This window comes from Erigeron canadensis, chromosome 6 (genome assembly GCF_010389155.1).
Source record: "Erigeron canadensis isolate Cc75 chromosome 6, C_canadensis_v1, whole genome shotgun sequence".
Classification (NCBI taxonomy): Eukaryota; Viridiplantae; Streptophyta; class Magnoliopsida; order Asterales; family Asteraceae; genus Erigeron; species Erigeron canadensis.
In genome coordinates this window covers 42,366,715-42,389,371 of record NC_057766.1, presented here as the reverse complement: position 1 = coordinate 42,389,371, position 22,657 = coordinate 42,366,715, and the positions used below count along the sequence as shown (strand labels likewise).

General features: G+C 32.5%; 2 protein-coding genes and 1 long non-coding RNA gene across 3 annotated transcripts; 2 read left to right on the top strand and 1 right to left on the bottom strand.

Moving 5' to 3' along the window:
- Positions 1–1,744: 1,744 nt before the first annotated feature.
- On the bottom strand, positions 1,745–4,381 carry LOC122606186 (WRKY transcription factor 55). Its single transcript, XM_043779148.1, has 3 exons — positions 3,863–4,381; positions 2,920–3,051; positions 1,745–2,296 (listed from the first exon to the last, which is right to left on the bottom strand). Exons 1-3 carry the CDS (start codon positions 4,240–4,242, stop codon positions 1,804–1,806), a joined length of 1,005 nt encoding a protein of 334 aa, XP_043635083.1. The 5' UTR covers positions 4,243–4,381; the 3' UTR covers positions 1,745–1,803.
- A 5,081-nt stretch (positions 4,382–9,462) lies between these two features.
- Positions 9,463–19,144, top strand: LOC122602875 (probable inactive serine/threonine-protein kinase scy1). The gene is made up of 21 exons (XM_043775483.1): positions 9,463–9,746; positions 10,073–10,171; positions 11,156–11,307; positions 12,924–12,996; positions 14,048–14,170; positions 14,521–14,629; positions 15,085–15,164; positions 15,351–15,432; positions 15,584–15,723; positions 15,807–15,917; positions 16,020–16,136; positions 16,246–16,335; positions 16,483–16,536; positions 16,714–16,788; positions 16,957–17,032; positions 17,135–17,234; positions 17,481–17,550; positions 17,737–17,810; positions 18,099–18,208; positions 18,322–18,582; positions 18,675–19,144. The coding sequence occupies exons 1-21, from the start codon at positions 9,621–9,623 to the stop codon at positions 18,956–18,958; spliced, it is 2,406 nt and encodes an 801-aa protein (XP_043631418.1). The 5' UTR covers positions 9,463–9,620; the 3' UTR covers positions 18,959–19,144.
- Positions 19,145–19,637: 493 nt separating this feature from the next.
- LOC122602878 lies at positions 19,638–21,803 on the top strand. The gene is made up of 2 exons (XR_006324414.1): positions 19,638–19,973; positions 21,361–21,803. It is a non-coding gene; the product is annotated as an uncharacterized LOC122602878 (long non-coding RNA).
- The last annotated feature ends 854 nt before the right edge of the window (positions 21,804–22,657 follow it).

The following is a 22,657-nucleotide window of genomic DNA, read 5'->3' as shown; positions in this document are numbered from 1 at the left end:
TAATTAAATCAATAAAGTTTTATATTTATCCTTTGAAAAATTTTAATTATCTATAATATATATTCCTTAATATAAATATTATTTTTAATTTGTCTTCTTTTGTTTATTTACACAATACGAACTCTTTCTAATTCATATTAACTCTTTCTAATCAAAACAATAATGATTTATATTTATCCTTTTAAAAAATTTAATTATCTATAATATATTCTTCAATACAAAATTATTTTTAAATTATTTTTACCGTCACTCAAAGTCTCAAACCTTTGTTCTTTCTTAATTCATACTAGCTGTCACAAAAAAAGTTAAACATTGAATTCCAGTTTCTCTTTCTGTTGAGAGTTAAACCAACAAAAAAGGTCAAAATTATTAAACAAATAACACTTTGACAATTATACCAACAAGAAAAAAAGATCATGAAATCGTAAGAGAAAAAAAGTGTTTAAATAAAAAATGAAAGATTTGGTTGAAATGATGTTGTCAAATGTAAATCCAATGGCTAATAAATAAAAGAGTTTGGACGACACCTTATGAATTTGGTTAATGATATCGTTGTTTTATCCGTTGCCAGCTACAAGAGGTTGTAAGATGTAGTGGTGGTGTGTAGATCATGGATGAAAAAATTAAGTGGAGAGCTATATATGAAAAAAACGAAGAGAGAGCGTAAGATAGAAAAATAAATATTATATTATTAGTGGGATAAATAACTAATTAATGACATGAGTATTAACTAAATATAGCAGGGGGTGTATTAAGCAATTTTTTGAGGTATCTATAGACAGACCCTTAATTAACCTGATCGATCGAGCTTCTAACTAACCTACCTTGCTCAAACTTGAGGCTACCGCCTTTACAAACTTAATTTGTGCCAATAATAATGTTAACATATAAAAAGAATCGATTTTCATATATGGATCTCTCCTTTAATTTCTAGTTTGAAGTTATTATACGCATCGACATCAGTCAAATGCATCTTGGACCTCCAAACAAAAATAGAGTCCTGCTTCATACGTTATGTTCACATGCATATGACCTCTTGCTACCTAGTTACCAACTTGACTCACAACTAGGAGAAATTGTCAAGCTCATTCAGTGCACCCTCAATTAATGAATCATGAAATGATTATGATGAATTTAAGATGACGCGACAAAACGGCATCAATTTATTTCATTTGGTCATGTAATTAATAAGATTGATAATTGTCAAGTTGTTAGCTCATTTTAATGTAAATATTATCACTCGCATAGTCACATGAGAGATGAGATTTGGGCTGTTCCCATTTCGAATTAACATGACAAGTTACGGGCCCTTTGGAGTCAAAAGGCAGTGGCCCAACACTTTGAGTTTTGGACTTTTGGGGGGAAAAATCCTGATACGATATAAAATGAAAACCCAATTTTCCTTTTAAACAAAAGTCCGTGATTGCAATTTATACACTTCCATGTTTAATTAGTTCATTATCACCCATGCATCAACCCAGCAACCTATGGTTTCATATTTTTTTTTTATTTATTTAAATTAATGTCACAATTACAATTAAAAAGAAAAAAAAAAGTAGCGTACAAACAACCTAGTCGTACAACAAATATGAATTAATTGCAAAAAGGGTACAATGCAAAACCAAAAAATTATTTATGTTACATATTTCAAAATCATCAAAGAAATTAAAACCTATATTTTGAGCCATTAATTACAACCTCACCAGAGATTGATAATTAAGCTATTGAATTGTTAGATGTAGCCAACCTATGATTACGAAAAAGAATTGCTTTCTTATTATTGAATATATATATGTATATATATTAATTTGTTTTTTCCTTTTTTTCTTCATTAGGAGAAAAAATTAGTTCCATGCTATTGTTGCTGCTACTACCTGAATTAAACATGGTATCAACCAAATCCGTCATTCCTGGATAATCAACGTATCTAGCAGGAGACGATGGGCCTTCGCCACTTCCAATATCAGTTTGGTTCTTATAAGTTTGCACGGTATGGTGCGTAGTGATGCTATAAAGGTCCCCGACTGATGATTGCTTTAGATCAATCGATAACCATTGAGGGAGTGAATGTGAATCCGTTGAGGGCAATTGAGAAGGTGGAGTTTGGGTGGTCATAGCCTCTGGTGGTGGTGGTGGCGGCGGCGGCGGCGGCATTGAGGGTGCAGTGGAGGACATTATACATGTATGGTCACCGCGATACGTTACTTCAAAAGTGAATGGGTCATTGTCTACCCTTTGAACTTGTTTTTTCGCTGGACAATTATATAACTTTTGATGGGTGCATCTGTAATACCCCCTGAAATACAAAGGACCAAAATTGTAAAGATTAAATGAATAAGCGATAATATATAAATGTTACATCTAGATTAATGCCAAGTCTACGCTCACTGCATGAAATATTTGAAATCTTGAATATTCAAAGTGATAATAAACATATGTCGTGGCAAGAAGACTATCTTATATATATATGTACAGAAACTTTGAATTCAAACGATTAAAAATGTCACTTTTAATCAGTTGCAATCATAGGGCCATTAGACTTTCAATACGAGTATATACCAAGAAACTTTCAATTATGCCATGTAAATTATATACAATCCCAATTTGGAAAGTATTACAATGTAATATATTAAGCTTAATATAATAAGGGTTTAACGTACATAAATTAGTTAGTTGTATAATTAACATAAAATTCGGATAGTGAACCTTACAAACTTTTTCTACAAATTAAAATCCTAATAATAATAATTACTCGTATATATTCAAACAAAAACTTGATGGATATATATAGACCTATAGCAATTAATTAGTTACTATAGCCACGTAATTATATATATATATATATATATATATATATATATATATATATATATATATATATATATATTATATATTATTATATTATTATATATTATATACCTTGGAAATCTTGAACCGAGAATTTCTTTTTGACCGTATTTTCTCCAAGTATACCCATCTTCTGGTGGAACTTCGGTGTTGCCCATTCTGGGAGCAGGTATTCTAAACGTTCGTCTATCGACTTCATTTTTCCTGAACATAAAAATGGACTTGATTAGACCTTCCGGTTGCATGTTTCTTGATATGCGATCGACTTCTATCACTTAGAGTATTTTTAATTAGACCTAGCTCGTGCATGCATTTTACGTAAATAATAATAAATTTCGAACTTCATTTATTACACAAGATAAATTTCGAACCTTGTTACACAAGGCATACATAGCTATATATAGTCATTTAAGGTTTTTTCTTATATATCACAACACACTCGATATCATGAACATTAATTGCCGGTCTAATAGTCCGAAATAAAAGGTATGTGTGCGTCCCGGGTTTAAATTCATGCATTGTGTCTACTCACTAATTAACATTTGCTAAATACACAAAATTATGAACATTAATCCCCAAGAATCGAACCAAATTTTGTAGGAAACGGATACGCTAACAAAACAAATTAATGTTGCCAAAATTTTTTTTTTGAACGGCCGGCATTCTATTCTACTCCTAAATTACACATATTTTGGAAACCAGGACTCTCGAAATCCCCGTATTAATCCACCTTATAAATGTGAGAAGTGGAACTCGAACCCAAGTGGAGTTGCCCAATTTTAGTTTATGTTATATGTGAACCAAAAGATTTAAAAATGAACGTATATTCTTGCATGGAACTTAGCACACCATATATATGAAAATAACATAATGTAAAGTGTGAAGCAGTTAATTTGAAAATTCAGTAAAATCACAAACAAGTGCACATGAAAATCAGCATGTTATTGAATTTAACTTATTCGGCAAAACTATAGCAAAGTATATATAAGGGAATGCTCACGTAAAAAATGCATACCTTCTTCGTGTTCGTTGCAATGTAGAAGGAACAACATCCGTCGACGCCACAGCCTCCACATTTCCACCACCCATTTCTTGGCTCTCCAACCCGCCATGTTGTTGATGGTGAGATATCACCATGTCCATCGCTTGCGAACTCCTCATCCACTCGGGCACTAATCCACCTGCAGCTGCTACCTCCATTGTTGGTTGTGGCTCGTGATGGCCATACTCGTGGACCGCCATACTCAACTGCTCCCTTACATTACCGAAAACTCTACTAATCTCGTCACATGAATTAATAAGAACATGGGGTTGGTTCGCAATGTTGGGTAGGGTTTGTTCAAGGTCTTTCACTATTTTGCATCCATGAAATATCAAAGAAACAATCTCCTCCATTGATCGATATGATATGTTGTTTCTCGGGATCTTTTTATTCGGACGTACGTGATCAGAAACTTGATGGCCGGTGGCTCGGGTAATAACTACTAAAGTTTGGAGGGTGAATAACAAATATGGTGTTGGAACGATCGATGAAGGTTTGTATTCATATATGAATAGGAAAATAACCCCTTAATTAATTAATATAAATAATACTATATGGATTAGAAATGGGTAAAAGGGGTTAAGAAAAGAAAGAAAAAGTTCAAAGTATATGTAATGTGTCTGGAATACGGTGGAATTATAAGAAGTTTTGTGTTGACCTGGTCATGGTCTCATAAAATTGCATCTTTTTGGATTCGATCGGGTCTACAAGACGACTTGGTGTATGCGAATGAGAGGTCTTTAGACCGGGATATGGGTGCAAGAATTTTCTAACCTTTGAAACACATGACTTGAAAAAACTGTTGTTGTTTCACAATACAAATTATTTTTTTAATTAATGAAGAAAATCAAAATCAAAATCATTACTACTGTGCATCATTATTAATTAATGGTGCCTTTCCTAGAAATAGCTAGACGTACGGGTTTAATAACTTGAATTACTACTTAACTACTAATTTACCTTTTTCTTTTATTTGTTGAGTTATATATAAGATGATGAGATTATATATATAAATGTACGTACTATTTTATAACATGATGCATATTTATACGATATACACATGCATGATTAATTAACAACGATGGTTAAAAAAAATAAAAGAATAGTAACTTTTTGTGTACAATATAAAATGTTGACTCAATTCAACTAGAGAATAAATCTTTTCGATTATATTATATCAGAATTTATTACTAGCTATATATTTCAAGTTTATCTGTAAAACTGATGACATTATTTAATTTATTTCAACAAATTAGGGGTTGATCAATACAATGAAAAGAAAATTTCAGGTAAAAGCTAGCAATACTTTAAAGTTTTTAAAATTGGTCAACACATAATTTAATAAAATGTTAAAACAGATTCGTTGTATATATTGCTACCAATATGTTATTTTAATGTATTGATTTGTAATATAAACTTATATCAAACAATTCAAATTATTTATACATTAACCATCGTTGTTAATGAATTGAATAATCATAAAATATTGTAGATCATTTATTCATATTTTTCCGCATGCATGCATCGTACAAAATTACCAAAATCTAGTTAAAGTCATAGTTAAGGCGTCTCGAATTGTTAATTGTTTCTTGCACATTTATTCGTGCTTGATATTTTTTCTTCCAAGTAAAATTGATTATTAATATTGATAATAATAAACTAATTAAACTATACTAAATACGAGTAATTTAAAACTCAAGATCGGAATATACAAAGCAAGTAGTAGTAGCATGCATGGAACATTCTATTTCATCTGACAAGGGTCAAGGGTGGGATTCTCTTGATGATTCAATATGTCAAATATTGGAAATTTTGGTTCTGTTGAAAACCCCATTATCCATTGGATAATTATCATTTGAATAATCGATGTCTAGTTTCAATAAACTGCATGTATTTCCAAGAAACTCTAATGTAACCTTTATTAATGATGAGGAAAACCAGTTTTAGCAAACAATCGGGTTATAATACTTTTCTGTTGATGTTAAAACTATTTTAATGTGTTTCTGCATAAATTTACAACTAAATGATTATGTACTTAAGTTTTATCAGAGACTAGTATATATGTACTTAAGATTATGTACATATTAACAATATGTAACATGACAGTATATAAAAAAAATAAGTATACTTACTTAAAAGTAAGTATACTTACTTACTTTTTTTTTATATATTGTTACATATTGTTAAAGTTGTTAATATGTAACAGTATATATGTATATCAATTTATCATAGATCAATTTATTATAAAACTATTACATGTTTAATTTAGAGTTTAAACATGACCTTTAATGATATTTCAGTTTATCAATTGGGATGTCAACAATGATCTAATTCGAGCCAAATATTAGGAATTTTAAGCTGATCTCGTTCAATGATTATTCGGCTCGAGCTCGAATCGATATTTAGTCTTTTTCAAGCTTGAGTTACATACTCTTTTATGTTTTCAATTAGCGTTTTTACTTTGTTTCGTTTAAAATTTTTAATTCAATAAACTCGTCCGATTATTTGAGGACTCGAATAATTTACATTTATTTATAATCATTAATAAACTAATCTTATAGTTACAAAATACGTTAATGTTAGATTGTTAGAGTATACGAGTATAAATATAAAGCATAGTCAAACTACTCGTCATGCTTTGTGTATTGGCTGTCGTTTTTATTTGTTACTTTAAATTATTAGCCTACATTAATTAAAAACAACATATTAATTATGAGTATATTTTAAAAAGAGTAATTTTTGTCGTGTCTACTATAGAACTTAACTAGTGTTCAGGCTCGTCCAATTGATGGATAGTCTCAAAATATATTAATCAAAACTAAAAAATTAGAATTCAATTAAGTATAATAAATCCCTATGACCAATATCACAATTTAATCAATACGAAAACTAAAGAAAGAAACATATGAAAGTTAATTCCATATAAATATTGATTTCAGTTTACTTTTTTTTTTAAAAACTTTAGTTAAATAAAAAACTTGATGTTTGTTATATATAAACTTATTACAAACACAAACAACATTTTTAGACCAAACAATTTAGAGTTAAGCTCAACAAAAAGAGAAACAAAAATTGTACAATATATAATTTGAAAAATACATACCAATTCATCAACAAAGACCATCTTGAACATTTTGATTTTCTTTAGGTTGTTCTACTCCGAAACAGTCCATACATGCACAACACGAAGTCGTACATGATGATTAACATGTGTTAGCTTAATATCTTCAAGACGAACTAATGTGGGCTAAAACAATAATGAGTCTATTATGTACAACAAACTAAACTAAAAGAAATATAATAATAATAATAATAGTTTAACTTTATAATATATTGGATTTCATAAAAGTGATAATCTTTAAAAATTAAAAACATATTACCTAATATAGGATGAGGTTGTAATAAAGCATAAACAATTAAACATAATATATATATATATATATATATATATATATATATATATATTATAAATATAAGTTTTTTTTCTCAGTAATCATAATCATCAAGCAAGAATACAATTTTGCGTACATAACGTATACATCAATATCTATCTTAAAAGTATTATTTGATATTTTATCAAAATATATATGCCCTATAAAGGTGGGCCTTTAGATTTAACAATTAAAAAATATTTAAACAATAGATTTTAATGAGGAGAGAATTTTAGGTTAAAAAACGAGGATTAGGGATGTCAAGTGTGTCCACAATCCCCTCTTTTAATTTTATTATAGATATCATAAATGACGTGTGGATTAGTCAAGGGTATCTACTAAATCCATTATGTGGGCTCCGGATGTGAGTTTTTCCCAAGGTTTTAGGTTTGAGTCTTGAGTTTCTCATCTCAAGGTATTTTCATGAGGAGGGGTTAGAGGTCCAGCGATTTACTGATTAAAATTATCTCCAACACGTCTGAATCAAAACTAACTTTAAAAAAAAAACGTGGGAGCAAAATAAAACTTTTATACATGAGATGCCGCCGAATCCTAAAATTCATTTTTAATCTAATATTTATTGGATGTTGATATCAATATTAACAATATTAATATTAATATTAACAATATTTCTTTTTTTTCCCCCTATTTTGAACAGCAAAATTAATATTAACAATATTAATATTAACCATTAATGACACTTGCACATTATCACATAACACGTTTTTCATACAACAAAGTTTAACATGCAAAATATATATTTATGTTAAACCTTCCATTTCAAAATATATAGACAAAAGAAAACGTATAACAATAACAAGAATAACGTAGAAAAATAATAAAAAATCTTGATTACTCCGAATATTTTCAAAATTTGGGGAATTTTTATGGGTGTCTCTTTATTACAATCTTGTAAAATGTTTAATGTGTTTAAAAGATAAACATAAAAATGTATCTATTAAAAATGATTAACACACGGGAACAATATCAATGATAAAGATTGAGGAAAAAATATGTGTTAACATTTATTAGTTCTATTTTTATGCACATTTTTTAGGCTTATCGAGTTTAAGATTACGAGACTTTTACTTAGACTTTTGTTTTGTTTGACGGCTTGACCTTTGTAGTTGGTTTGCCAATAAGAAGAAATAGATTAAACCGGGAGGAGAGGTTACTATAGTGTTTGTCTTTTATCCCAAAAGTACTTCACATATCGGATGATATGACCAATGAGAAGATACTTAGTTGACTAGGATTAGTTTAAAGAAATATGGTAGATAAGTGAGAGTTACTTGAAGAGAAATGTTAGATTTACAAACTATTTACAAACATAAAGTTACAAACTGACATGGCATATGAATTGGACCAATGATATTTAATTGTGCTTTACATCCCCTCAATCTCTTCATGAATTTAATTGGTGGATCATGAGTTTGTAAGAATTTCTTTGTATTTTGTTTGTCACTCTAACATCTTTCTTACTTGAAAGGTTTTAGATTGCTAGCTAGATGGACCAAACTATTTTGTTTTTTAGGTTGATTAGCATACATTATTATATTTGGGCCCATCGGGCCTTGAGAGTTCTTAATTAATTTCTACTTTTTTTTTATTTGCGTATATGACTTTGTTGTAACGGGGATAAAAGGAATTTGCACATAACACTTGTAATTGTTTTTCTCATCTCACATGCTTGGTTCTATGCTCACGGTTATGTTTATAATGTTTTTATGTGATGTTTAATATGTTCAAATGAGTTCCTATTTACTATGTATTGTTGGATTTACACTAAAGAGTGCTATGTTATATGTTTGCTATTCCTTTATATTTTTGATGTAGTAAGATGATACACCTTACATGTGTGGTTATTAAATCCTTTACACTCTTATTTTATTTTTTTGTTTTAGTCCGAAATTTTTAATGTGGGTAGTCTTTTAACTCTGGATAAAATAAAAATGTTTATATGTCACTTTCTTGTTGTAGTTTTCTTTTAAAAGTAAATTATGTTTTATTAAAATTCTGATTCTTATGGGCAAATTACACAACATATACACGTCACTAAACAGCTTTGGCCCAAATTACTTAAATTAATTAACCTAGATCATCCAATTTAATTTGATAAAAATGTATTAATCGTTTTAATTAGAGCAGAACAAAAATTTCCATTCCATTTCTTGTCCACTTCCTTGGTTCGTGTTTGCGCAACAATAGTACAGTCGAGCAACTTCAGATCGACGATCCATCGCCATCGCCATATATAATATACAGAAGAAGAAGAAGAAGAAGAAGAAGAAGAAGAAAAGATGTTTAAGTTCTTAAAAGATGTAGTATCCGGATCTGGTGCAGGTGTTAAGGATTTCCCTTATAACATCGGCGAACCTTATTCTTCCGCTTGGGGATCTTGGACTCACTCTCGCGGCACTTCTAAAGTAACTTCTACTTCTATATCTATAATTATTTGCTGATGCATAATTTAAAATTATATGTATAGTACGATAAGGATCAGTGGACTTTGATTTGTTAGGGTTAGTAATTTAGAACTCAGTGATATTTTATGATCAGTTATAAATTACATGGAATTTTGTAGTCATAATGTTACATATGTCTCAAAAGTGACCCTGTATCTAATGCAAATGCCATCAGTGGCAACATGTGCTTAATTCCGATGTTTGAATATGTTGCATGACTTCTTTTGTTGTGTCCAGTTTTTAATAATCGAAATGGATTGGTGTGTGAATACTGCTTTTTTCTTCAGGACGATGGATCCCCGGTATCAATATTTTCACTGACGGGAAGCAATGCAAATGATGGACATTTAGCTGCTGGTCGCAATGGTGTCAAGCGGCTTCGAACAGTAAGTCACCGTCCTAAGTTGAATTGCACGAAATTTATAGTACTTCATGATGTAGAAATTGTTCTTGACATAAAACCCTCAAGTGTGAAACTTTTTTGGAATGACTAATGTCTAGCCTATAGTATAGAGTTTCAATGTATGCGATTTGAACTTTGAGCATTTCATTGAAAATGATGTTAATCGCCCCAGTTTTTCTGATAAACTTTGATATTCTTGGTAATCTGGCAAGTGGTAACCATGATGCAATAAGCGAGTTTAACTTCAGTTAGTTTGAAAATTAGGTAGTAGGTTCGCTCAGCTTTCCCATGACTTGTTTCTAAAAGTTGCTCCAACGTTGGAGTCTAATATCAAGATTTTATCTTCATACTCATTGTTTATATATGGAGCATTCATATGCCCCAATCAATTCAACTGCATCAATGTTTACGGAGCTACTAATCTGGCACATTTGATTTGATGCATGGGTCAAATCATCAGAATTTTGCTACTTATAGTGAAGGTTTGGTTTTCATCTAGAGGAAATTTAGTTCAATCTGTCGTTATCAATGGTAATATGTGTAATTGGAGAGAGGAGCAGCTATGATATCGAAAATCTTAATAAATGTAGCTAAATGCTCTTTGAAGTCTCATTGTAGTTATCTTGTTTAACATCTAGATCAGTGCCTGCTGTTATATCAACCATGCCCTGATGACTCCCGATTCCCGAGAATGAGGTACCTTGTCAAGGTTATCTTCTAGTTATGGTTGGAGAATCTGGATAAAATTTAACTTTGTATAATTCTGCTTTATTCTTACACATCCTTGTTTTGGCGACGACTTAAATGAGCATTGTTTAATTATTTGTCATTCATCTGAATTCATCAATACCACTTGTAAGTTTTGTGGATGCATTCGTTAAATAAGTTTATGGGTGAATGATACATGTGAACATCTTCTTATTGAATCTTTGGCGAGTCAAAGTAAATCTGTAATTTGTAATTTCAGGTCAGACATCCAAATATATTGTCATTTCTCCACAGTACCGAGGCCGAGATATTTGATGGGTCTTCCACAAAGGTTGTTATTTATATTGTCACTGAACCTGTTATGCCGCTTGCGGAAAAGATTAAGGAATTAGGGTTACAAGGTACACAAAGGTACACAGGCTCATTTTTCAACTAAACATTCTGTCCTGTTATTATTGCCTGTTTTAAGTCCATGGGTTGGTTAATACCATTTTAACCTTCCCAAACTAGTGTGGATGTATTGTTGTTTTTTTTTGCAAAAATCTTATTCGTACAAGGTGCATTGTGGGTCATGATATATATGTAATAGTTCTTTGCTATTTTACTCTAAATGGAGAATGGTAATATCTATACTCCCTTATAAAAGAAACTGACCCCCCTCCTTAAAACTTTTAAGAACCTGATATGTTTAATTTACCCTCCATCTTAATACATCCCTATTTCCATTTTGTACAATGTGACTAAAATACCCTTACAAAAGTTTCAAACTTTATTAAAATTCTCTTTGTTCGTCAAATATTTATTTTGTTGGTTGTTGTCAAAAACTACAGTCTACAAATAAAAGTTCCAGATTAAGTATTTGATTTGAAATTAACATTGTCACAACACCTCGAACGTTGTCTATTTTTGCTGCTGCAACGCGTGGGCAATTTTAATGCAAAACACATTTTGTGTGCTTAAAATTTATGTTACGGTTTTTAGTAACCAACTTGCTCCCATATGGAGTAAATGAGATCGTTTTTAGGGAGTCAGGGGATAAACTAAGTGATGTATTCAAACTGCATTGTAAAGCACTTGGAATGCAAAATTCAGCTTAAAATAAGGCTAAGAATATGATGCAATTGCAACTTCACCTCCACTGCAGTTTCTGACTTTCTGTTTAGAAATACTTTCTGTGTGTGCACAAGTTCGACTTCTAAGCAAGTACCGTGAAGGTAAAGCTATCCCATTATAAGTCCACAATGAATGCACCTTTTTGACACTACTCACTAATGAAATTGGAAGCCAAACATTGCTCTAGGTTTTGTCAGTTCATTTGCCTGATTCCTCGATCCCCTTGTTTTATCTGTTATGCCGCCAATCCACCATTGTCCATCAACAAGTGCTTTCTGGTAAAAGATTTAGTGCGGTGGCATGATTGCATGATAGCATGGCATTCTCTCTTACCTTGCCCATGTTTGAGGTCTGCTATTAACAAAATGATCCAGGGATTAACGCAAGGGCGCCATGCTGTCTTTTCTCGTCGTTATTCATCTCTATTGTGTCATCATTAAAAATGCTTTTTCTCAAACAGCACTTGTAATCTTGATCTCTATTAGCAGCACATGGTATATATCAATATATTTCGATGGACCAGTCGTAATTCTAACTGATACTGGCTGTCTGGAGGTTCAAGTATTTTTGGTTAATGAAGTGGGGTTTGGAGGATAAGTACATCCCAGAGCACTTTTGTTTGTTTTTTTTTATATTATCATTACCATGAATGAATGAGGTGGTCACCATGCCACACGATTATTTATTATTAAAGATCCTTTATGCAACTTCACTCAATTCCTAATTAAACATGTCCAGTCATGAAATTGATAACATGGAACCTATACTAATCAACTGCGTCACATATCATATTAAATTTTTTCCTCTTAAGCTAGATCCTCCTACGTGTTTACTGATTATTCCAGCTCATTTCTGCGAGGTGTGCTATTATTGTACATTCAGCTGTCATTAGTTTCACTGTTTTTTGTCGACAGGAACGAATATTATGCTTGGGGACTGTATCGCATAGCAAAAGCCGTGAGCTTCCTTAATAATGATTGCAAACTTGTAAGTACAGTCATTTTGTTGTAATAACGTACCTCGTCGTGTGACATTTCTGTAACCAACATACCAACTATATAGTGTTTTTGTGTAATAAACGTATTGTCTAGAAATCGTAAAATTCTGAAGGTTTCATATATCTTATGTTTCAGTGAGTTGGCAACTGTCCATTTTCCAAAGGTTGCTATCTTCAGTATTGTCTTAAGAATATTGGTAATTCAGGTTGTTAGTGTTGTTGGATAGTTATGGTTCCTCTGATCATTACTTTATTGCAATGGATTACTTGACCTGGATCAATTTAGATTTAAGACTAGTTGATTACTTGATACGACTATGCTGCCCTGCTTCTCTCAAAAGACTGCACTAATCCCTCCTTTTACGGCCTTATTTACTAAGGAAAGAAAGCCAAGAGTTAGAAAAAATTGCCATCTGGGATATGATTTTAAAAAAAATTTAATTAGAAAATCATAATTTTGCTATCTTCTAGGCTCAATTTATCTACTAGTTTGTTACCAAGTGAAGTCAAGTTATTGCTTAATTGGCTATTAATATCTCCATCGAATCTGTCGAGTTTATTATATATACCTGTATTTGACATATGTAAGTACATCTCAGTGCAGATGCTTACTAATATATTCGTCCCTAAGCTATATAAGATGCTTAGGGCCGTTTGGTTGTAGAAAATGTTTTCTAGTATTTCATTTTTAATTTTCTAGAAAAGGAAAGGGGTTTTTGTTTTCTAAAAAACAAATAAAAATTTTGAAAACGCGTTCTAAGTAAAAAACTAGAAAACATGTGAGAGGTGTGAGGGGGAGGGGGCAGAATGAAATGGAAAATAGAAAACAAAAAAAAGATGTTTTCAAGTTTTCCATTGAAAAAGTGGAAAACATTGTTTTTTGTTTTCTTGTAAAACATTTTTAGAAAACTATGATTAGAACGCGTTTTCTGTTTTTCATGTATTCTTAGAATACAAAAATAGAAAACAAGGGGTGTTTTCTACAACCAAACGCCCCCTTAGGAACTCTCATCTGTCTTCTCATTTTTCTATTCCATACAGGTGCATGGAAATGTTTGTTTAGAAAGTGTGGTGGTCACTCCAACTTTGGACTGGAAGTTGCATGCTTTTGATGCTCTTTCTGAGTTTGATGGGAATAATGAAGTCTCCACAGGACCGATGCTGGTAAGCCATGGCTTAAATATATTTATCTTCCACACATTAGGTGTATTGCTTTTTCTGACTGAATTTGCATCGACTTAAAACAAGATGTCATGCCTAAATTACTTTTAGAAACATCATTCTGTACGACTGTACGTGGCAGCAATTTTCATTCCTATAGAAAAAGTTTTCATTGATTGTTTTCTGGTAATTTAACATGCGTCTTGGACCATTTGTGTTTGCAGTCCATCATAATTGAATCATATAAGCTTTCCAGATGTTTATTGTCATTTCCAGCTTTAATGTGAATGCTTACTAGAACGATTAGCTAAGTTACTCAGACAGATTTGTCTTATTTTCATCTGTGAATCCAGCAATATGAATGGCTTGTTGGTTTACAATACAAACCAATGGAGTTGGCAAAATCAGACTGGACAACAATTAGGAAATCCCCTCCATGGGCAATCGATTCTTGGGGTTTAGGTAAGCCGCTTTAGTAGCTTGAGACTTTACTGTTTTTCTTAACTTATTGCCTCAGTAGATAGGACAGCTTATTAGTTCTTTTTTACGGTTGGTACTATATTCAATTTTTAGCCCCTTTATATGTGGGATGTTAATTCTTGTATTATGAAAAGGGATGAAGCTGTAGTCACTTGCTATATTGAGTATCATTCGCAAGCCTGTTAGTAGAACTAGCTTGACGTAATGAAAATAGGCTTATGTGCTTATTGCCTTATTCAAATGTTGATCGTAACAGCAGTAACCATTTAGGATACTGTGCATTGTATGATTTATGTGTAAGATTGTGTTTGTATATAGATTCAAAGTCCGTTTCCATAATATGATTGGTTATATAGGAAAAATAAAGGTGCTGGTTGATGTTATGTCAGCTTGATGTTATTGGAACACTATACCATGATGTGGGCTGTTGTTACCAGGTTGTCTCATCTATGAGATTTTTGCGGGTATGAAACTGAGCAAGACTGAGGAGCTGCGGAATACAGCTTCTATACCAAAGGTCAGCATGCCATTATGGGACATGATACATGATTGTCATTCTTTGAAATATTGTTTGTATTTCTATTTATATCGTGTGTGTGTGTGTGTTTTCTCATTATAGAGTCCTTGGCAGTTTTCTAATTGCGGCTACTCGACTACTCGAGTATTCATTTTCTTATGTGTCTGTCTATTTCCTTTGTCACAGTCTCTCCTTCCAGATTATCAGCGACTCTTGAGTTCTATGCCTTCTCGCAGGTTGAATTCATCAAAGCTTTCTGAGAACTGTGGTTTGTCCTAATACCCCCCTTGAACTATAAATTACTTTATTTGTAATTAAACTTTTGTTCAAACCTCATGGCTTTGTTTATCACTTTATTGTAGTTCAATATGTTTTACATGAAGCCTATGGATAAATACTAAGTACAAACTTTATGACAGAGTATTTTCAGAACAAGCTGGTGGATACTATTCACTTTATGGAAATACTTAATTTGAAGGACAGTGTTGAGAAGGATACATTTTTCCGTAAACTTCCAACTCTAGCTGAGCAGCTTCCGCGTGAAATTGTTTTGAAGAAGGTATATCTTTCATTTTAAGTTGTAAGGTGTTACTATAATGTTGCAGCACAATCTCTCAACATATTTCTCTTTCGGATATGCAGTTACTTCCTTTGTTAGCTTCTTCCTTAGAATTTGGTTCAGCTGCTGCACCTGCTTTGACTGCATTTTTGAAAATCGGTGCTTGGCTTCCATCAGAGGAATTCAACAAGAAGGTTATTTTCTGCTCCACTCTTTGCTCTTTGTGGTGCTCCTAGTGACTGCATGATTTGTTTCTTACTATGGTACCCTTGGATTTTGGTTATTTATTCGTGTAGGTCTTACCAACCATTGTGAAACTTTTTGCTTCCAATGACCGTGCTATTCGAGTTGGTCTCCTTCAGCATATTGATCAATATGGGGAGTCATTTTCGGCCCAAGTTGTTGACGAGCAGGTATAAATAAGATTATCTTAGTTGTACAATCACTACCAAACAGGCTGATTCTTCTCACTGTGGTTAACTTCTTTTTTTTAAGAAAATTTCTGCTAATAATTGTGATTAGGTCTACGCACACGTTGCTACTGGGTTTTCTGACACATCTGCTTTCCTTCGTGAGCTGACTCTGAAGTCCATGCTTATTCTTGCTCCAAAGGTATCATCTTTTGTTTCTCTCTCTATGTTTGAATCCTAGCTATGTACTTGAATTACTATCTTTTACCGCAGTGGAATATCTAAGTTCTATTATTTTTATTTGTTATTTTCTTCTAATCTTATGTGGTTGGTTACTACTGACTTGCAGTTGTCCCAACGCACTCTATCGGGGTCATTATTAAAATATCTTTCAAAGCTTCAGGTAAAATACTCTTCTATGGTGTTACTGTTCCAAGTTTCCAACTCTAGTAATATTAGCATTCGTGTTAGAAGTTATGTCCATCTATTCAACATGTACGCATTCTTCTATTGTTAATATTTCATTTCATGGCTGTATTTTAAATTATCTGACACACCCCTGTTTTCATGATTGGTGTAGGTGGATGAGGAGGCAGCAATCAGAACAAATACCACAATTCTACTTGGGAATATTGCTAGTCACCTTAATGAAGGGGTTAGCAAACTAGTTGCATTCTTTTTCATTATAAGCACATTTGATAGTTCCATTTTACTTTTGTCTTCTGATACATATAGGCTTCAGAGTGGTTTTATGTAGACATGTAGCAACTCTTTCTATAAAATGACTATAATTGGAAACATTTGCCTTCGTTGTTCATTGCAGACACGCAAGAGAGTTCTGATTAATGCTTTCACTGTTCGTGCTTTGCGTGATACTTTTCCTCCTGCCCGGGGAGCAGGTAAAATTTTATAATAATTCCTACTTTACCTGATTAAGTATTTAACTATCTTTGCGTTGTTAGAGATTATCCTCTTTTTAAATAATAGTTCTGTTGTGGCAGGTATAATGGCTCTATGTGCGACCAGTTCTTATTATGATGTCCAAGAAATAGCAGCCCGTGTACTGCCTAATGTTGTTGTACTTACTATTGATCCTGACAGGTTATTCTCATAGTCCTATTATTGTTATTTAGCATATATGTATGCCTTAACATATTATAATAAGTTATTAAACGCTGCAACAGATAAGATGTATTCCCATCTATTCTTGCCTTCTGTTCTTTAGGCACTTTTATTTTCACAGTACACAGTTATCTTCTAATCATGGTTATCATTATGCTTATGTAGAAATATTTATCGCAGTGTAAATTGTTTGAAGTAATCATTTTAGTTTAACGTGTGCTGCAGTGATGTACGATCGAAGGCCTTTCAAGCAGTTGAACAATTTTTGCAGATAGTGAAGCAGTACCATGAAAAGGTTCGTGTGTCTACTTGTGTGTTTTACATGATCAAACTTGTTAATTACCTCTTTTAGGAGGTTGAAAGCCATGAAACAGTACTGAAAAACATATTATGGCATGCTTTGCAAACTTGATTGATGGTAATTAGCTTGTTTAATCACGGTTCTTCTATATAAAGTATGATGATTGATATGGTTTTGTAGGCATATGGCGGGGATGACACCGAGTCTATGGGTTCAGGAAATGCGTCACTTCCTGGAAATGCAAGCATACTTGGGTAAGCTTATTTAATTGTTATGACTCTAATGTCATATAACTTGTATCTTATTTGCAATCCATTGCTTTTAAATAGTAGAAAGAGTAAGACCATTCCCTGCAGTGAAAAACAATGAAAAAGGTTCTTTCATACAGGAAATTGAGTTTGCACTCTGCATAGTTTAGAAATCCTTCTTTTATGTTGGTTCATGACCTTCTTATTGTACAAACCCTTTAAAGAAAATTATTGTACAAAATTAATTTAATCGTAGTCTATCCACTAACATCACCCACACATACTATGATGCAGATGGGCCATGAGCTCGTTGACAATGAAAGGCAAACCGTCTGAACAAGCTGCACAAGCACCTCCAAAATCAACCTCACCTCTAGTTTCTGCTGTCTCCAATGCCAGCTCAGGTAGAATCCCATGAAGTTACTAATAATGTGATATTTTCAAAAGTTACTTATGATGTGATATTTGCCATAAATGAAATACTAACTTTTTGCCAAATTTATGTTGGTGGCATCAGATAGTCAAAATACAACACTACTTCGAACTGCAAGTTCAAGTGCTGGCATTATTGATCAGGACATGGCTGATCAACCTGCACCCGAGTCACCTACCTCAACGGATGGGTGGGGTGAACTTGAGAATGGTATTCTTGAAGATCAAGAGAATGACAAAGGTGGGTGGGATGATATGTTACCACTAGAAGACGATAAGCCGCCACCTGCCCTTGTCAACATTCAAGCAGCTCAAAAACGGCCTGTAATACAGACAAAACCGCAAGGTATTGCCAGATTAAATTGAGGATTTCCTTTTTTTAGTTGAGCATTATATTATGCTTTTACTAAGTTGTGCAAGATTATGTGCTTACTATAGTTTCAATTCCACGGCCAAAATCTACCTCAAATGTGGGCAAAGATACGGACGAAGACTTGTGGGGCTCAATTGCTGCCCCGCCTCCAAAAGTGGGTGTGAAGCCTTTAAATGCAAGCACGAGTGCTTCTGTTGATAGTGATGACCCATGGGCCGCCATTGCAGCACCTCCACCAACAACCAGAGCGAAGCCTTTATCAGCTGGGCGGGGTCGAGGAGCCAAACCTGCTGCCCCAAAATTGGGTGCTCAGAGGATAAACCGGGCATCTTCAACTCAGAAGTTTTGAAAACACAATGAAAATTTTGATCTAGTTTGTTTATACTTGAAATTTATTTGACCAAAATTGGTTGAATAGTTGTATATTTGTTGAAAATAATCTATAATTCTTGCTCATTTTTTTCATGTAACTTTGAAATTGAAAATCGAAAGTATTTAACGTATAGTAATGGTACATTTCTACAAGATTTAACCACTTTATCTTAGTCCCTTGTTTTTCAAGATTTGAAATGTCTAAAACATCTTTATCATTTAATTTCAAGTTAGTTCAATCAACTATCTAATTTATTAACAAGCAGTTGTCAAAGAATTAACCTTATATCTTAATAATTTACAACTTTTTAAAAACATTTCGTCAAACTTTTAGAATTTTATATAATTATATTATTTAATTATCTACTTAATCCTTGTCAATTTATGACTTATGATTGAGTTATGAAAAACATATAAGAACATGATTTTTAAAATCAGTTTGTTTCAACAATTATATTGCATGTAATGACAAATAATATTTTTCATTATAAGTTATTATTGATTATTTGATACTGTGCCATTTAAAAATAAACATCAATACACATATAAAAGCTGTTACATGATCCTCTACAAGATGCAATTCAACCAAATCTTAGTTTAAATCACGGTCTATACATATACATTTATTCATTCATTATTAGTGTGTGATCGTTCATTTTATTTATTTATTCAATAAACAAAATAGAAAAAAAGAAAAAGGGGGTAGGTAGAAAGAGATTTTCAACGATAGATAGTACGAGCAGTAGATAGTATATAAATGAAGGAACACGTGTATGTCGTGAGTAATGTCCCTCAACGGCTGTTATTGTGACACGTACGAAATCTAGATCTCAATTCGAGACGGTCGATATATCGTATTATATATCCAACCCTCTTCTTGGAACGTTTTTACTTCCTGATTAAGTTTTTTTTTCTTTTTTTTAACAATAAGTCAATACCTTACACTCTTATCTTGGATAATATTTCAAACTCCGGCCCTCAGCTCCCTCCAGGTAATTTATTCATTCCTCCCTCTACTTTAGTAATATAACATGATTATATTATGTTGTATTCATGCAGATATATATATACAGTATATAGGTGTTGATAAGATCTTGTTTATTGCTAATTAACTTCAGGAAATATTGATACAAAATTATAGCAGATACGTACTTTACTGAAATGTCACTTAACATCCTAGCTATAAGCTGGAACTTAATGCATATAACATGCGCATGCATATGCAAAAATAGAAATTAGCTAACTGCTGCCTATAGATGTGTCTTTATTCGAAAGGATTCAAGAATCAAAGCAAGAAGCAAAATATGTTTGGAAATTTGTAGAAATAGAAAGGGGCTTTTTTAATTAAAGAGCAATGAGTTGGCAAAATCTGATTGTAGTTTATTGTTCTTAAGTCTAAAATAATATGCTAGGAAAACCTCTTTTTTTTTCTTTTTCTTTTTTTTTTTTTTAATTTTATAAAATATGTTTAAAAGAAACTACTAAATGCCAACCATAAGTAAGTTGAAACGATTTCGTGTAATTATAAAGTTATGTAAATTGTATTTATATGTTTGGTCTCCTTCGACAATTGTAGGGAGGATGTGAAAAGTAGTTTTAACTTCTTTATATATAATAGTTGGACACCCGGACTTTTGTCCAAGAGGTCACATGTTCGATACTCTCGGTCTGCGATTGCTTGCGAGGATTTTGTCCGGGCTTTCATGGAGCTTTTACCGGGTGGGGCGGGCGGGGGAGGGGATCGGGTAGGTCCACGGTATCCAGTCCGGATACCAGTGATCCGGCCCTTGCTGTTCTAAAATATATATATATATATAATCTATAAATTCTTATAACTCATTTATGATCTTTTCAAAATATTACATATGATACCATGATGATATTTCTTTAAAAGTTATAAGTTGGATCTGAGACTTTCTATAAGCTATTTATAAATTTTAGGTTTTTTTAGTGTCAAAAATTGAATCTTAGGTTACCTTTTTCTAACAATTTTCCCATTTCATCTCTCATAAAAATCGGAAAATAACCAATTAAAATGGTACCAAACTAAATAAGAAATCAAAGAAAACCAATGTGTCAAAAATAAACCGTAACAGATAGTAACTCGTCTGATACAACATTATGCTAGTCAACCATAAATTTCGTGGCCAGTTCACATATCCGTGGCAAATGTACGTTATAAATGAATAAGAAGACACATATTATATAACCTAGCTTGGCTCCTTTTAAATATAGCATGGTTGGTAGGGTAATAGAGGATCAAGTAATATATGGCATTATTATGTACTATCCATGCGATTGGATGTTCCAATTCTGTTTACCAAGTGGTTGGTAGGGTAACATAAATAATGTCTGCTTTTTTTGCTTGGTTATATTCAGTCTTGACATAAGAGGATCAGGAACAAGATTTGAAGATGAATTACGGACGTCCTCCACCTCCGCATCATCACGAGAATCCATTGATGACACTGTGCTGTTGCCCTTGTATGATGCTCTCCTCAATAGTCTCTTGCCTTTGTTACCCTATTCTTAACTGTTTTGGTATGGGTCAGCATCGTCCTCATCCACATGGATATCCCCCTCCCCCTCCTCCCCACCATCATCATCGCTACTAACTAATGCGCCATTCTACCCGTACGCTGCATTTGATGTTTGTGGTTTAATTAGTACAAGTAGTTGTGGTTCCTTTTCGGCTTATTTGGATGATGTTGTGTTTAGTATTGTGGTATGGATGATGGTTTATGGGTTGTTTTTGGGCCACCATGTAATAGAATCTTCAAATTAGATGGTTGTGTACTTATGTTATCAAGCGTTCAAATTGATGTTTTCCGTTAAATGGTGAATGTATTCCCCAGTTAGTTGGGTATTTCTCACAGAAATATGGTTTACGTGTGTATCGACTTAACTCGTATCTTTTTAATCTTGGAAGTCGATTCGGACAATATAGGAGAAATGTGAGAAAAGATTACGGGGTGTTTGCTATTTGTGATTACAAAACAGATTTTGTGTTGTCAAAATTAATCATGTGTTTTTGAAATTGCGTTTTGGAAAACATGTACATGTTTCTCTGAAATTGTTTTTTCATAGTATTATAATCACTTTTTCAAACAAATATCTTTTAGATTATTTGTGTTTTACAAAGCAATAATTAGATAATTAGTTCGAGATGTAATCCAAGCCAACCTATTTAAGCTATGGCGGTTTGATTTTGATGGTGGTTTTAACTAGTTTCATGTTGTTCCAAATTCTAATAGTACATGTTCTCTTTAGAAGTGGGCCTGTGGCCGAACTAAGGATCACATGTAATCCAAATACCATTTTGATCTAAAAGGTTATATGGGCCTGCTATTCGGTGGCATAGTGTCGGGTCCAATGCAGATATCGCAAAAAACAAAATCTATTATAAAAACCTAAAAAGTCAGTCGGTATTATAATTACCAATTAGTACCTACCGCACATATACACTCTTGTACTCCCTAGATGATTACCATTTTTTTTTCTAAAGCATTGAACTTGACAAGGAGTATCGAACAAGTGTGAACATTAAATGATTGTAACTTTTGTCTTTTGACATAGTTATTATTGAAAGTTTGCAAAAGAGATGTTTTGTGACCAAAATATGCATTTTCGACTACACATATATTTTCTAAAGCTTAAATTTGATTCCTAGCTACTA